This window comes from Tachypleus tridentatus, chromosome 6 (assembly GCF_004210375.1).
Source record: "Tachypleus tridentatus isolate NWPU-2018 chromosome 6, ASM421037v1, whole genome shotgun sequence".
Lineage (NCBI taxonomy): Eukaryota > Metazoa > Arthropoda > Merostomata > Xiphosura > Limulidae > Tachypleus > Tachypleus tridentatus.
This window is the reverse complement of record NC_134830.1, coordinates 24,283,415-24,299,593: the sequence shown is the minus strand read 5'-3', so window position 1 is coordinate 24,299,593 and position 16,179 is coordinate 24,283,415. Positions and strand designations below refer to the sequence as shown.

Below are 16,179 nucleotides of genomic sequence, written 5' to 3'. Positions count from 1 at the left end.
GCGCAACATGTGGAGAAACAGCTTAATATTTTTATTGGTTTGCTACAGTTAGTATACGATAAACCCCGGAAGCTATAACTGCAACAAATGCTTATTAATCAGAAAATTACAGAAATTTAAGTAGATATCATTAGATGTTTTCGTCCGTGAAAACTTACCTTTTCTCAGTGAAGCAGTTTTCTGTCAAGAGAAGTGTACCTGCGTATCAACATTGAATTAATTTGCTCTCGATGAACTGTCGATAAAAACGTCGGTTCTAGACCAGCTAGAACACTCAGTATTGTTTGTAGGTTTGTAAAACTTTTGTATCCAAATCATTATTTGTAATAACTAGTTGTTACAAATTATTAGAAATTTATTGTTGTTCGTATCAATATTTTTGGCAAATATCATAAATCTGATACATATCAACATTCAGTCAACTTCTAAATAAAAGTTTCAGGCTATTTGAAATCGTGATACGTAATAATCAGGCTGGAATGGATTGAGAAAACTCTATATAGAGGAGCGAACAAAGTTTCGACCTCCTTCGATCATCTGAACCTGACGATAACCGAAGAAGGTCGAAACGTTGTTCGCTCCTCTACATAGTTTTCTCTATCCATACCAGCCGTTTTTACATATATTTTTTTCTCTACAAGTGGGTTTTCTCATCATAACGAATTAATAATCAGGCTGTTAAAAATAGAGATTCACAAACAAATATAACTTATCAAACCCCAATTTTTTAAAGGTAGTGTTTAATAGCGTCTTTTAAGAGGAAAATAAATGGCATAGGTACAATCCTAAAGACGATAATAAAAATTTTTAGGCCTATATTGTAATTAACAACAAACTTTATACTTTACACTTGGCAATATATGAACAAATGTATTACATATAACTCCGATCTGTTCCTTCTCATAACATTCCGATTCTTATGATTCAAAAGCATTGCCGTGCTTAATTAATGGCTTTGTGGCCCAAGAGTAAAAATTACTTTGTAGGTCCCAGCAAGTAAAGCTCAAATTAAGTGACAATGGACCCGCCTTCAAAGCTATGCAAGTACAACCAAGAGAACACAATAACTTTTGATTAATATGAAGCTGTAATGGTAGTGACATTAATTATTATTTAGCTAAAGAGCAGACATCTAGAGATTTTAAGTAAAGCTGCTGATAAACTTGGTGAGTTTTATAGGATTGTAAATGAAATGTGTTAAGTAATGTGAAATTATGAAGTAAATACAGAAAAACAAAATATTTCTCATTTTCTAGGGTGAAAAATGCTAACCCTTGCCATCCCTGCGAACATTGATGCATAGAAGTGTGTATAAATATAGAAACACGTTCTTTTTATAACAGAAGTTTATTAATGAATTAAAAAAATTGAGTGGAAGGAGGAGAGAGACAACAGCTGCAATGTTTCTGGAAGTAAACGAAATATAAACCAAAATATAAAGATCCACGTTATCAGAGATTTTTTTGTTACCATATAAGCATATATTTTATTGCTCGTGTGAACAATCAAAAAGTTTGCATATGCCACACTTGGGCTTTATAACGGGATAAAACAGAAATGTAGGTAAAGGTCATTGCTTATGTAGATGAGGATAGGGGTGTAAATTTGGTGTATGTGGATTTTCAGAAAGCATTTGACAAGGTGTCACATAAAGGTCTTGTAAAAATTGTCTTTATAGGTGTGGGAAACAAATTAGCTAATTCAGTAAAAGAGTAGTTGTATGGAGAGAAAAAAAGCGTTCTTATAAATTGAATTTAGTCAGATTGGATTAATCTCACAAGTGGGGTACCTTACGGCTCAGTCTTAGAATATTTGTTCTTTTTTATTTAAATCAGTGACATATATGAATGAAGGTGCAATATATTACTTAAATTTGCTATTGATACTTATGTATCTGGTGTTGCTAGCTGTGTGGAGGATGCTGCTGCTTTACAAAAGGATTGAGATATTTAGTAGTTTGGTGAATCAATGATATATGGGCTTTAGTTATTGTACGTGCAAGATAAAGCATTTGGTTTATTATAATTATAAGTATAATTTGGAAGGAAATGGCCTAAATACTTTCTGGAAAGCCAGATACACGAAATCTACATCCTTAGTCTCATTTACATAAGTAGTAACCTTTTCAAAGAATGTGAAAATGTTTGGAGGGCATACATTTCACTTAGTGAAACCATGTTGACTATTCAATAAAATTCTAAACTTTGTTAAGTGACTTTGCAAAACATCTTTTATCAGACGTTCCAAAATGTTTCCCACAGCTGATGTAAGACTTATAGGCCTATAATCATGGGTAATGTAGTGTAACTAGTAATTATTGATTTCAATGCACGATTTTCATAACGATTCCCAAAATTTCAAAATTATAGTATTTGGATTTATTTAACATTACAAAGTGATTTGAAGGCATATAGTTGGGTATGTATGTACCTTTACGATACATTGTCAACAATCACGTGCTGGCTTATTTATTCGTCAAAATAAACGAAGCCAATATACCCACCTAGCCATGTTTCTGTATTTTTTACGAATTACATGAACGTTTGACATATGTGGTCTTAAACTGAACAATTACCTGGGGGCCTCATACATGGAAGGGCCTTTGATGCTGTGCCTTTTAATTTATTTCTGAGTTTTCTTTTTATTATAAAGCTCCATTTACAAAATTCTGCCAGTGGCTCCAGAATGACTAAGACTTCACCTGACTGTTAATAAATTGTACGATTTGAAATCATAAATTATCTGTAATTACTGAGAAAGAAACAGAATATTATGAGAAACAAAAACAAGAAGAAAAACGAAAACAAAATCCACTTTGTGTAGATCAATATTAATAATTTCCTGTAAAGATAACCAATTCACCAGACGTTTTAAAGTTATTCAAAAAGTAACTTATGATTTCGGTGGAGTGAAATTGTGGAATTTCAAATCCCACACTACTGATACATAAACAAAATAGTAAACTAAACTGTCTGTTCACCAAGTATTTTTGGTGAGCAGGGTTATCGTACGTGGATGTGGTAATTACTTGTATATTATCATTAGCCTGGCATGACCTGGTAATAAGGGTAATTGATTTACAACCTGAAGGTTTTTCTAGCTCCAATTCCCATCACAACAAACATGCGCCCTCTTTCAGCCAGGTGGATGTTATAATGTTCTTGTAAATCCAATTATTTGTTAGTAAAAAAGTAGCCCAGGAGATGGTGACGGTGGGTAATAACTAGTCTTTCCTTTAGACTTTCAATTCTAAGTTAGGGATGGGTATCACAGATAGCTCTTGTGTATCTTTGCACGAAATTCAAAACAAACCAAAAACTATTATCGTTGTATGATGTCCTGTCAATGGGAGAATTCTTTCAAGGACTTGTGAATCCACTGGCAGCTTCTTCCTTTGGCATTAGTGTTTAAAGGAATGGTCTAAAGTAGGTTGACTTTCTGCTGGCAACTTCTTCTTGTAACCCAACCTGTCTTTTTTAAAGACAATTATTATCAACGACCTTTAACTTGGACTGCCTGTCTTCCGGAATTCTGTAAACTGCATTATTGATTATATTTAGTAACACGTATAGTTCTTCCCACCACTTGCTTAACTTTGAAGTTTGTCTTTTCTTGTAACTGAAATTGTACAAACATACTATGTCGCCTTGACAGAATCTTTTTTATAACCAGCTGACTTACACCTTTACCAGTAAAGACATATTATATCAATACTTTTATTTATTCTCTTTGCATTCTATTTCTATTTAAGAATGTTGTGTGATGAAAGTTTGTTACTTGTAACTTCATATACTGCTGCTTAATAACTCATAATATCTTGATCCCCTATTTTTCTGATTTTCATTCACAAAATCAACTAATTAATAGGTATATGATAGGGAAATTCATTCCATTGGAAGATAAATGAAGGGTTGTTTTTCTGGTCATTTTGGCTCTAAATATTCCCACCAACGAGGCGAATTTTTTTGATCTGAATAAAGCTCCATAGGTTCTCCAAATCTTGAAACAAATTCCTGGATGAATTTTCTTGATAGAATATGTTATATACACTACATAGTTCTTACCAGTTGGTGAAAAAGTACAAAACAACTATGTTAATTTTATTACTGCTGTTTCTTTATGGCACAGAACCAAGCACATTGACAGCAACTTTCTCTCGTAGTGGTCCTTAATACAAATGCAGCTTTCCATGCTGTTTCCTTTGTAATCACTTTTCTCAAGTTCATGTGATTTACAATAACTAATTCTCTACAGATAGCAAGCAAGCATCTCAACAGAAGCATTTTCTTCTTCACTTTAGTACCTTGAATACTCTTAAATGCCCAACCTTTGGAGAACTATGAAGGTGAAGGAGTGCTTTGGAGATTAAAGAATGAGGAAATACTAGTTATGATCTTGGTTTCTGTCCATTGGTGTCTTTCTATTTACAAAATAACAAGCCCACTTGTATAATTAATCTAATTATGCACATTATATTTTTGTTTATGACCTATGTGAAGTAACTGTTTTTTATGAGCGATTTTCCGCACTTTGTCTATTTTTTCCTGATAATCATTCAACTGAGTGCTAGACCACGTTAACTCTTCATTTTTACGTATGGATTGATCTTTTTCAATTGCAATTGAAATTTAAAGTTATCACATTTACTATCTCATAAATCTTTCTTTTCACAGTGTTCATATTTTTCTCTAACACATAGTCTCCTTTATTCTTTCCATGATTCTGTTCAAGGAAATTATTGTTAAAGTTGCTCTTCTACTGCAAAATCTCTGGCATTTGTATATTTAATTAAATGCATTTTCAAAAGTTTGGTATGCTAAGTAAAGAATAGTGATTAATTCTTCCTTAAGTTTATAAATGCTTGTTAAAGTTTGGTGGTCTATTTGTGTGTATTTGTGTGTAAATATGTTAAATATTTTGGTTTAAAATCAAATAATGAATTTAACAAAGTGTTATAACAATATTGACATAACTAAATTAATTTTAGTTTACAAAGTGGTGAAGCAAAATTATCTCAAAACGTTATAGAAAACATGATTTTTCATGTAAACTGTGTAGAAGACGAGCTAAAATTACAGCGCAAGTAATCGTTTTATGTCATGCAAGTTTTTTGATGTTGGCCGATTCTGTCAACTCTGCCTCACTGCTGATTGCATCCAAGGAAACTTCTTAGTTGACAGCACGGTTCACATTTATTAGAATTTAGCTTAAGGTTCTTCCTTCTTCAACCAATCCACAACACTCTTTATTATTTTATAAATATTATCAAAGATATCCATATGTGCAATTATGTCATACGAGTTTAATTCATGGCGGCTCAGAAAGAGTACATTCCATCAATGATAACATAACAAACTATCACAATCCATTTTCTACAGTGAAGGTTGTTTTGGTTTGTTTGCTGTTTCTTGGTAAAAAGCAGCCAGGATGTTTGCGTCAAACGTCTAGTGAATAGATCAGAAGTAAAATACTACAAAGTTTAAAAGGAAAACAAGTTACAGTTAAACAATGCCCAAAAATCAAGTAAAAACTAAAATGAATTAAAATGGCCAATGACCACAAAAGTCTAAAAGCACAAGCAATCTGAACAGTGTCAGTATTGCCAATGATAATCTCCAATGCCAGAGATAAACCCTGGTAAAGAAACAAATCACAATAGTGCTACTGTTCACATTTGTAACGATGGCATGAAAGTAAAATGTGGACAATTACGACCAAGGTTTCATAAAGGTAGAGCATTGACAGATCTAACCCACATAAATAAAATGACGAGTTAAAATTTTAAACCAATGATCAACTTAGTCCAAACAACTTTCTCATATCGATCCTTACTGAAATTAAATGTCCAAACAAGATATTTGGGTTTTATATCGAAAAGGTTGTTATAAAGTTGTACAACCGAAAGCTGTACCTCGATGAGACAAACATGGATGTGACAACATCAAAACATGTAGTTGTAGCTGTGGTTTCAAAATGCTCATTCCTGTGAATACGAACACGGCCTACTATCAAGGAAGACTGGAAACAAACTAAAGACTGAAAAATGGGCCATTAATTTCTGAATATTGATGAGAATACGGTGAGAACTCATGAATCGATTTCAAGGCCAGAAGAGTGCTAAGAGAGTCTGTGTAAATAATAAAGTACTGCTTAGCTTCTATACGATCAAATGTGAAAGCATTGAAAACAGAAACTGTAGTGTGAATCTTCTGAACAACTATTGAGCCACAGCATACCACTGTAGAGCCACAACATACCATTGTAGAGCCCACATAATCACCTGAATTGGAACCATGTGTAAAAACTGGAACAGAGGAATGCTTCATAAAATGCTCAGTAAAGAAATATGGTACTTTCAGTTGTGACTAACTGTTCTTCTCAGATGACTGACTGGAAGGCCACAATTGGGGATGGTAATGAGCCATGACAGGATGGAGTGTTAATAAGACTCAACAACATTATGCAGTGATAGACTCAATTTAGCCAGTTGTTTATGGACAGAAAGGCCAATAGTAGACTATCTATTCCAAAGGAGCACAGTCCACCGAAGAAGGAAGATACAACCACAGATGAGATGCCATGGAAGGAACTGAAGTTTGGTAGTGTATTGCAAATGAAGTTACAAAGGTTGAAGGTGAAGAGGAGGTTTATGGGGCTCAGTGAAGTGCAGAATGTTCCTGTGAAGAACTAAAACCCCAGATACTGCACAGAGTCCAATATTTTTGAGGTAGATGCCATAGAAAAACCATAGATCAGGGAACCATAGTACAGCTTGGATCATATAAGGACATGAAAGATCTTGAGCATGGACCATCTATATGCTCCTCAAAAAGTGGAAGACAGGATACAGAGGATGTTCAATATTCTTGTACACTTGACTTGAGGCTTCTTAATGTAAGACGTGAAAGTAAGCTTATGGTTGAAAATATTGATCAAGAACTTTATCTCAGGAACTATATAAACATAGAAACCACCAAGAAGAAGCTCAGAATCATGTTCTAAGCTCCATGTGGAAAAAATGAATGCAAATGGTTTTAGAGGAAGATAACGTGAAACTGTTTGATGTGGTTTACCCCAACTAGCGAGTGAGAGCAATTTGAAGCTGCTGCTCAATAAATCTCGTGTTTGACAATGGACAAAAATTTGGAAGTTGTTGCTATAGAGGCTGTTTTCAACAGTAAGGGGAACTTGTTTAGTGATAGCATTGATAGTTATACTGAAAAGGGTGACATTCAGAACACAACCCTGAGGGATTCCAGGTTCGTATGTGAAAGAATGGAACAGGATTGATCTCACAGACTTGGAATCTCTTGTCAAATATAAAGTTAGAAATAAAAAGGGGCAAACAGCCATAAAACCCATAATATAGAAGTTTTGCAAAATTCGAAACCTCCATGTAATGTTATAAGCTTTCTCAAGGTTAAAAATGCTTTCTCTTGAGGAACTTCCCTGATCGAGGTTTTGTGATGAATCTGGTGGTCCATGATGGAGAGCTGTTGACAAAACGTATGTTGGATAACAGGACTTAAATTAATAATCCTCTCCTAAAGCATACAGAGACACCTAGTTAAATCAATTGGATAATAATTAGAAAGAATTTTGGGATCCTCTCTAGGTATTGAAAAAAAAAGAACAATAGCCATACACCAAGAATCAAGAAATATGTCCTTCTGCTAAACCTGGCTACAAACAACCAGAAGAACAGAACAAATTTCAATACTCGAGGTAGTGAATGCAAATTACATGTCATATTATTCAGTCTTTGTAACGAACCTAGCATTGTTAAACAACAGATGTGTGTCATATTATTTTGTCTTTGTAACGAACCTAGCTGTTAAACAACAGATGGACTTTACACTAAGAGACATTCAATAAAGACATGTCTAATATATGCAGCTGATGTCTTATAGTTGACTGCTGGTTTTATTCCACTGGTGAAAACATAAAAATGATTCTTTGTAGGTAAGAAAGAAAGAACTTAAAACTGAAGCCATGGAAATACTCATTTGTACATACAAAAATTAAATACCTTGGTTGCAATATACATATGAATGCACGCACGTACAAAGGGGGTTCTAGTGGGTTTGGTTGAACCCCTTATTTTGTATCTACACACATCATGCCTATGTAGTTAAAGCACAATTGCTTATGGGATCTAACATTTTCTACATAATAAACATTTTAGACTTGAAATATGCACACACCCTCAGACTCCATATGATTAGCAAGCTAATTTTGTTTCATACAATATATTTTTGGCTTTTGATAACTCAAATAGGAACCTCTTTTTCAAAAATTCTGCATACAGGTCTCGAATAAAGTACCTGTCTATCCTATGAATATTACAATGGTAAAAAGGTAACTCCAACCCACAAAATAACAAGGATTTCGTAATTTGTTGGGTTCTATATCACATTGGTCATGTTTTGGCCAGTATTTGCATTGAGTAAATAACCTGTAACATTCACATTTTTTTTGGGAATATAATGAAATTACGCAGTTTGTATATGATAACATGATATTTAGTATCTATAATTTTCATCTAAATAAAACATATATCTTTTAGGATGTTTGGGAAAACAAAACTTGTTTGTAATGATAAAACAGTAAGTGCAGAATTATTGGCATGCACAGCACTATTCATCACAAGCATTATGCTCTAAGAAATTATATTATTTGTATGCTTTATGAAACACAAATTTGAGGATATCGGGAAATATTTTACCCTACAGAACTTGAAGATTCAATTATACTGAGAACATTCCAACATAAACGTAGAATGATGGTGTAAAAATTGTATTTCCTGTTGCTTTCAGAAGTACCTCTTCTATATCAGCACAATCCCATAAGAGAGTTGTGGGTTCTTCATTACAGAGATAGCCATTCCCAAACCTGACCAATGTTATCGTGGTTGTAATTTATTTTTTTAGTAAGGGAACTGATGCATATTCACTAGCAAAACACTTGCTGACACATTAGCTGAATAGAGGATACATCACTTCAGAGTACCAGAAGATAGCGACAGATTTTAAAAAGTAACTTTTAACAGTCATCTGATTACCAACTTTCGTACAGTATTAGGTGTGGTGAAAACTTAATTTATCATTCTTAGTTTGAATTGACTCATCCAAACATTAAAGCATATGCTTTGAACGTTTACGATATCAAATTAAGCTGAGGGATGGTCAACTCCTGCCACGTGTACAACACAACAAAGTACGAATGCACCAACTGTTCTTCAAACGTTAATATGTTTGGATGTCAAACTAAGCACGCAGTAGCTCTCAGGTATGGTCCACGCAGTTACAGAATTGTCAGAGTAGTTAAATATCTCACTGATGTGAAATTACCAGACCGCTTAAACTGGGCAAGAGATAATAGATAGTGTATAACAAGACAGTAAAAAAGGATAAGTTTGAATAACGAGACTGGGATTTGCTCTAGTATAATAGAATAATATAAAAGCTACTTCCATCCAGTAGTGATTGCTAGAAACTTGAAAACACTCTTAACCTGAAAAATATATGTGACCCTCACATTTAAAGCTATTGGTGAAATTTCTCATCGAAATATCTATACAATATTTCGTGTTATTTTCTCGATTTCAATGACTGAAATTTTCAACAATTAATTTTCCTATTATATGGTATACATAGCTAAGAGCTTTAGGCCTGAGTAGAAGCAAGAATGCAACACAATTGCTCTTTAAAACTGCGTGAACTACTTTTAACTAATAAATTAACTTAAACTTTCCCTTCACAGTGGACGGGAACTTTTGATTGTAATGAATATACTAATAGTGATAGCTTTGAATTTTTTTTTATTGAATGAAGCACTTACGTTTCAACAAGAATGTGTTCTGTGCAAGTTTTCATGTAGAATATTTTTACGCTAAAATCTTTTGGAAGAGATTTAAATTAAAATAGACTTATTATACAAAAATAACATTTTGTGAAATTTCAAAGTATAATTTTCAGAAATTACTAGGACATAAGTTTAGTACTTAAAAAAAAAAAAAAAATTGGAGCAACATCACGCTATTTCAGCCCATGGCGTGAATGAATGTTGATTATGCTTTACCTGATGAACATGCATCTCGACAATACCTATACAGTGTAGATTCCAATACAAATTGCTGGTGTAAGGCTGCCAGGTAAATAGCAAATCAGCTCTTGCTCCAGCGTTTCGACAAACCGTTTTATTTACAATCAATTCAAATATAAATCCATAAGCATTGCTTTGGGATGACTATGAGTACCATAAATTTGCATTTCATTCTCCAACTGCTTGAAGTGTGCATCAGTTGCGCAGATATATCGTGGAAACAGCTTTTGTGCACGTGACTTGTTTTTTTTTCTAGACAGAGAGCTAGGACGCAGCTTTTTGTGTCTGTGGATTCTCAGCTATCACAATCGTACGTCACTATGTTCATGATGGCAGAAGTATGATATGTTTAGCGCTCCTTTCCAAATTGTACTTTTCCCCAACTTGATATTTATTCCTGTCATTTCCAGTGCAATTAATTGCAATGAACATCCTCTTCATCGAATTCTGAATTCCTAATATTAACTTTGATATCTAAATGTGTTCATATTTCGCTTCAGAAAGGTGGTTACATATACTTCAAGATACTAATAAGTTTTGGTAACACCATATTACTTGTAAAATGCAAAGCAACTTCGATACATTATTCTGATATATGTTGTTCCACTTGGACTTTATGCCAGCTGCGGTTATCATGGAACTTGCTGATTTGAAAATTCAAAAAAGTTCCTTTGCCATCATAAAACAGGGGCTAGAAAATGTCTGACTGAGCTTCGAGCGTATACATATTACTCAATGTTTGTTGATGACAATTTTGTAATTTTTAGAGAATTTCAACACATAAGTCAGTTTTTAAGCACATCTTAATAATTAACGCAAAAACATAATGCATCAGATTTTGTGTTTCTATATACTTAAAAAGTAATATAAGGACTATCTGTGCTAGCTGTATCTGATTTTGATAGACTACAAATGAGTCAGCTCATTAACAGTACCCAACACCAACTGTAAGGCAAAATACACACAATAAAATATGTTTATATTTGATTGTGTATCGATTCATAAACGTTCCTCAACTGTTTCGTAGGCACCTCTGCCATACTATCCTATGTTTTGTTTATATGTACTGTAAGCTTTAAATCGACGTTAAAAACTAGATACTACTACACGTACACGTACTTAACTACATTTAACATCTGGTTTTAAGTAAACTGGTCTTGTAGATTTTCATACAAAACGTGTACATTAACATTACCTTCCAAGACCAGATTTAAACTAACGATCAAATTGAAACATATTTAAGTATATAAGTGTGTAAAGCTATATTTATATTAACATTTTCGATTTATCAAACAAATAATTTATGTAAAATCATTTCATTGTTCTTGGTTTTGTTTGTTTGGGAATTTCCAACTTTATTTAAAATGCTACACGACAGTTTATCTGTGCTAAGCTTCTTCCCTAATTTAGCAGTGTAAGATACTTAGAGGGAAGGCAGCTTAATCATCACCACCCACCGTATCTCTTAGGCTACTCATGTTCACCAACGAATAGTGGGAGTGCTACTATTCCAGTTGTAACAAGCTCCTGAGAAAGATGACGAAATCAGACTCTGATAATATATTGCGACAAAAGTTTCATCACAGATCCACCACTGTATGTGGACATTACCTTGCAAGACCAGATTTAAACAAATCAAATACATAGAAGTATATAAGTGTGTAGACAAGTGACTTAACAGATTAGAACAAAAGTATCATTTCATTGTTCTTGGATCGTACAAATCTGTTGTGAACATACACGTTTGATGTGACTATTTATCTCAATGAATCCATGCCTTCTTCACTTTCTGGTCATGCTGTATGACTGTCACAATGATTGTAACTTGATATCGCTTTTGCTCTACTGTGCTCTATATTAAATTTAATTTTTTTATTATATGTGTTGTGTATCGTAATTTTGTTCAGACGAGTCTCCTATTTATTACATTGTGTATTTTACGTATTACTATCTCAAATGACCAGAAATTTAAATTTGAGCTTATTAGTTAATTAAATATTAATATATATTAAATTTATATTATTTGCCAACAAGATTGATATATATACAATTTACTTTTTAACACAAATATATTTTAATATACAAATATAAAAACAATACAGTTTGGAATAACCGTTGTTACTAATATTTATTAAAAATGATGGTTTATGTAGAAGAGTTTTACAAACTTACAGACAAGAATGAGTTTTCTATCCGGTCTAGAACAGAATATTTTATCGACAATCTGAGTTCACGACAAGCAAATTAATTTTAGTTGATATTGTCACAACTTGCTTAAGCCAGCTAGATATAGTTTCTTGATTGTCCTCAAACCACTTACAAGTTCACTTCTTACTGATGAAGATATCTAGTGTCTTTCCAGAAATACTAACATCCGAAGTAATTCACTGAAGTTGAACAGTTTGTAATGTTTCAAATCTACAAACACTCCTGGTCCAATTTTATAGTTTCTCGTTTAATAGACATTAATGACAATTATAGCTTCCGAGGCTAATACCGAACTGATTGTAGCTGTCCAATGATATTCTCTTATTTCTCTCTCGGCTGGCTGCTTTTTATACAAATCACGCGAGTTTGTAGAACCTTCAACAAAATACCATCGCGTTTTCGTAAACAAATATTGTTTATTCTCACATTCAAAAATTTTTTACAAATTCCGAGAACATGCGTGACTTTTCTGTAAGTTTATAAAGCTCTTCTACATAATATATGTCAAAAACAAAAAAGAATATTATTTATTACAAGTGTAGATACTAAAATAAATGAACAACGGTAAATCCGTTACATACGAAATATCTGGGAAAACCATAAAGTCGTTTTTTTCTTCGTTATAGCTTCTCATTTTTAATTGTCATTAATCTATATCTCGTCTATTATCACAACAAACCTGCATCTCTTACATAAAAGGCAGAATTCGTACGGTTTATTTGAATATTTTTTTTCTCACCAACCTGCTGAGCTCATGAATTATGTTTCTTCATAACAACAAACTTTTCTGGGTGGGTGGAAGTTCCCGGACGAATATCTTTTGAAGTTGATAATAACACCGAAAGCCTTGCTTGCAGCTAGATGCTACTTAGGTGGTTTTACATTATCATGTCAATGTGCTAAAGCATTTTTCTCTTTTGTAGAGGCCACCCGCTAGTACAGCAGTATGTCTTCGGATTTTCAACGCAAAATCAGGGGTTCGATTCCTCTCGGTGAGCTCAGCAGATAGCCCGACGTGGCTTTGCTATAAGAAAACACACACACACACACTCTTTTGTAGAGAGTCGTCTCTTAAAATGATACAGTTAATACTTTGTACCTCTTTGATGTTTCATTATATGAATATTATTTTTCTTTGAAGGGCTTATGATATTGTCAAAAAAAAAAAAAAAGCATCGTACGTCAGCATTGCATCATTCTGTGGTCAGGTATTCGTCGTAAACCTAATCTATGAGTGATGAAAGTGATACCAGTGGCGATACAATTTGTATCTGTTCTGACACACTATAGCATCAGCACTTTGGTCTCATTAACTGCTATTACATACTTGGGAATATTATTTGTAACCTTTATCTTTTCTTTTGAATTTTCAGTTTAGTTGTTGCTGTTAAGCAGGAAACTACAAGATGGGCTATCTGTGCTGTACTCATTACGGTTATAATTTAAAATAAAGGCTCGAAGCTCAGTGATAGTTATATTTTCAGGTCGTATTTAATACTTGAACGCTGCACTAAGTTGATAAACAGATTTAGAGGGACTAAGCTACTAAATGTATGTCATATAAGAAGATAAATCAAAGCACTGGATGTTTCATGTAGTAAAAACAAATCTAGCATACTGTAACCAACAAAACAAAACCACGTGTTTTCTTTAGAAAAAGGGGTAAAGCTCTAATTTCACCACATTATCCTACAAATATAATCAGTGATTCTCCACTGCACGCTTTCTAATTATTGTCGAAACGGATGAATACATCGTTTTCATCTCTGAGTCGTATCAGGTAAGTATGTAACAAACAATGAAGAAAAATCACCTTTGTTTGCAGTAGTTACTCCATAACCTGAAAATTTCAGTGCAAACTCTAAAAATATGGGCTTAAACTAAATAAAATCAATATGTATGGCTAAAAGACAGCAAAAATTAGGATTATTTTGTGACGACACAATAATCTCCAACACGACAGAAGCCATACAATAAATCAGCTCACTACAGTAAGCCCTAAACTGTACCTATCGCCACTATCTTGTAGGATTTCTTACTGGCTTCTCTGTGTAGAGTGCAGCACAAGCAGTAAGCTTTGTTTGGTGGACTCTGTGTTGTCCTTTAAATTTAGTTTTTTCTCTCGTGAATCAAAATAAGTCTTTGCTCACAGTTTGTATTTCAAATACTCTGAAATTTTAAACCAAAAATTCGTATTGTTGAGTGATTTTATGGCTACTCGGTAAGAAAAGGAGGATTGCACAGTTAGCTTTATGTGTAAACATATAACAGATAGTTGAATACTGCCATCAAGTCACAATCACACGCGATCTTTCCATTTAAATAAACTAGTCTTCTTCAAAATATACGATTTCATGATGTAAAGCTTTTGCCCAATAAATTTTTAAGCGCCCTCATTCGTTTACGTGCATGGGAGACAGTATTGTGTTACTTAATATTAGAGCTTGAGAAATTAAGTGGTGAAGAACTGCTAAGGAGCTCTTTGTAAATTTCGAACAACTAGTAATCACATTTAGAAACATGGTGCTTTTAGCTAAAACAAGCAGAAACGCAACGTAATACAAATCAACACTTTACGTGAATGAGACGAAAACGTGTTTTGATTTCGTTGCTGGAGGACACTGGAAAGGTCACATCATGGTTGAGCAAATGCCAGAAGATATATCGATACAAGTCACGACTTCGGACGCCATCCAGTATCCGGAATTACTGACTTTGACTCCTGACAGCTTTCCTGATTTCCAAAATGCATTGAATATTAGTAGCTTGTGTTGTTCTCCTAACACTCTTGAAATTCTGACCGGTGGTACACACATTCAGTCAGCTGACCAACAAATGTTAGCCAACGATTATGCAAGTAAGAATTCGTGATATTTTAATCAAAGATAATAAACGTATATTTCAAAAGCATAAAAATGTATCTATTTTGTTGTTAAAATTTGTTTATATCATAAATGTACAATACGAAACGCAGGATCAATGAAACAGTTTCAAAAATATGTAAAACTGGATTTATTTTACTGAATATACATATATCTAATATAAACAATTCAAAAAAGTAAACTCGCACTTGATTTTAAAATCTACAAAAGTATCCCGGTGAGTTAGCGATAAGTTTACAATAAAATCAGGTGTTAGATTCCTCGTAGCGGACACAAAAGATAACCAAAAATGGCTTTGGTCTAAAAGCAAACAACAATAGTGTATTAAGATCCTTCTTGCTTTTCCCCCTATTGTTCCTATAGCTAATACAGGCTAGGTTAGCTAAAATGGTAATTTCCACCATTTTTGAAAAATTAGCAGCTTCGTCTGCTTTGACAAGATAATTGCTACGAATATTTATAGTCATTTAAAAAAAATAATTTCAAGAACATGTTTGTAATAAAAAGATGTTAAACGGAAGACTAAAATATATCTTGAAGGTGAGGCAATAATTAATTTTGAAATACTATACATGTTAAATATTTTAACTTATTCAATGAATTCTAGTTTAAAATATACTCACTTATCATCATTAAAGTTCTATAACTCATTATCAAAATAATTTATACAACATATACAGAACAGATAAATGCCATCACTGAATATGCCACAATTCTACATTTTAAAACAAACCTTATATGGAACAAAGTTGGTTCCTATACCTTTTGTTCCTTCATGAAGTTTTGTCAACATTGTAATATCTAGATGATTTTGAATTTAAATAGATACTGCTAAATATATCTAGAAGTAATCTAATTAAATTAACTTAATTTCATCTCACGCGTTTCGATCATGTTCAGAAAAATTCAATTATCTTTACTTGATTAAGGTAGTGAAAACTGAATTTAGTTTGGCAAGCCAATTACAATTTTATGATGCACCACT

General features: G+C 33.2%; 1 protein-coding gene across 1 annotated transcript in view; it reads left to right on the top strand.

The window, feature by feature from the left end:
* The first annotated feature begins 14,683 nt into the window (after nucleotides 1-14,683).
* The window catches only part of LOC143252104 (uncharacterized), a 31,135-nt gene continuing 29,639 nt past the window's right edge, over nucleotides 14,684-16,179 (top strand). The window contains exon 1 of the mRNA XM_076503739.1: nucleotides 14,684-15,169. Within this exon, the coding sequence (XP_076359854.1) occupies nucleotides 14,950-15,169 (220 nt within the window). The 5' untranslated portion in view covers nucleotides 14,684-14,949. The remainder of the gene's footprint in view (nucleotides 15,170-16,179) is intronic.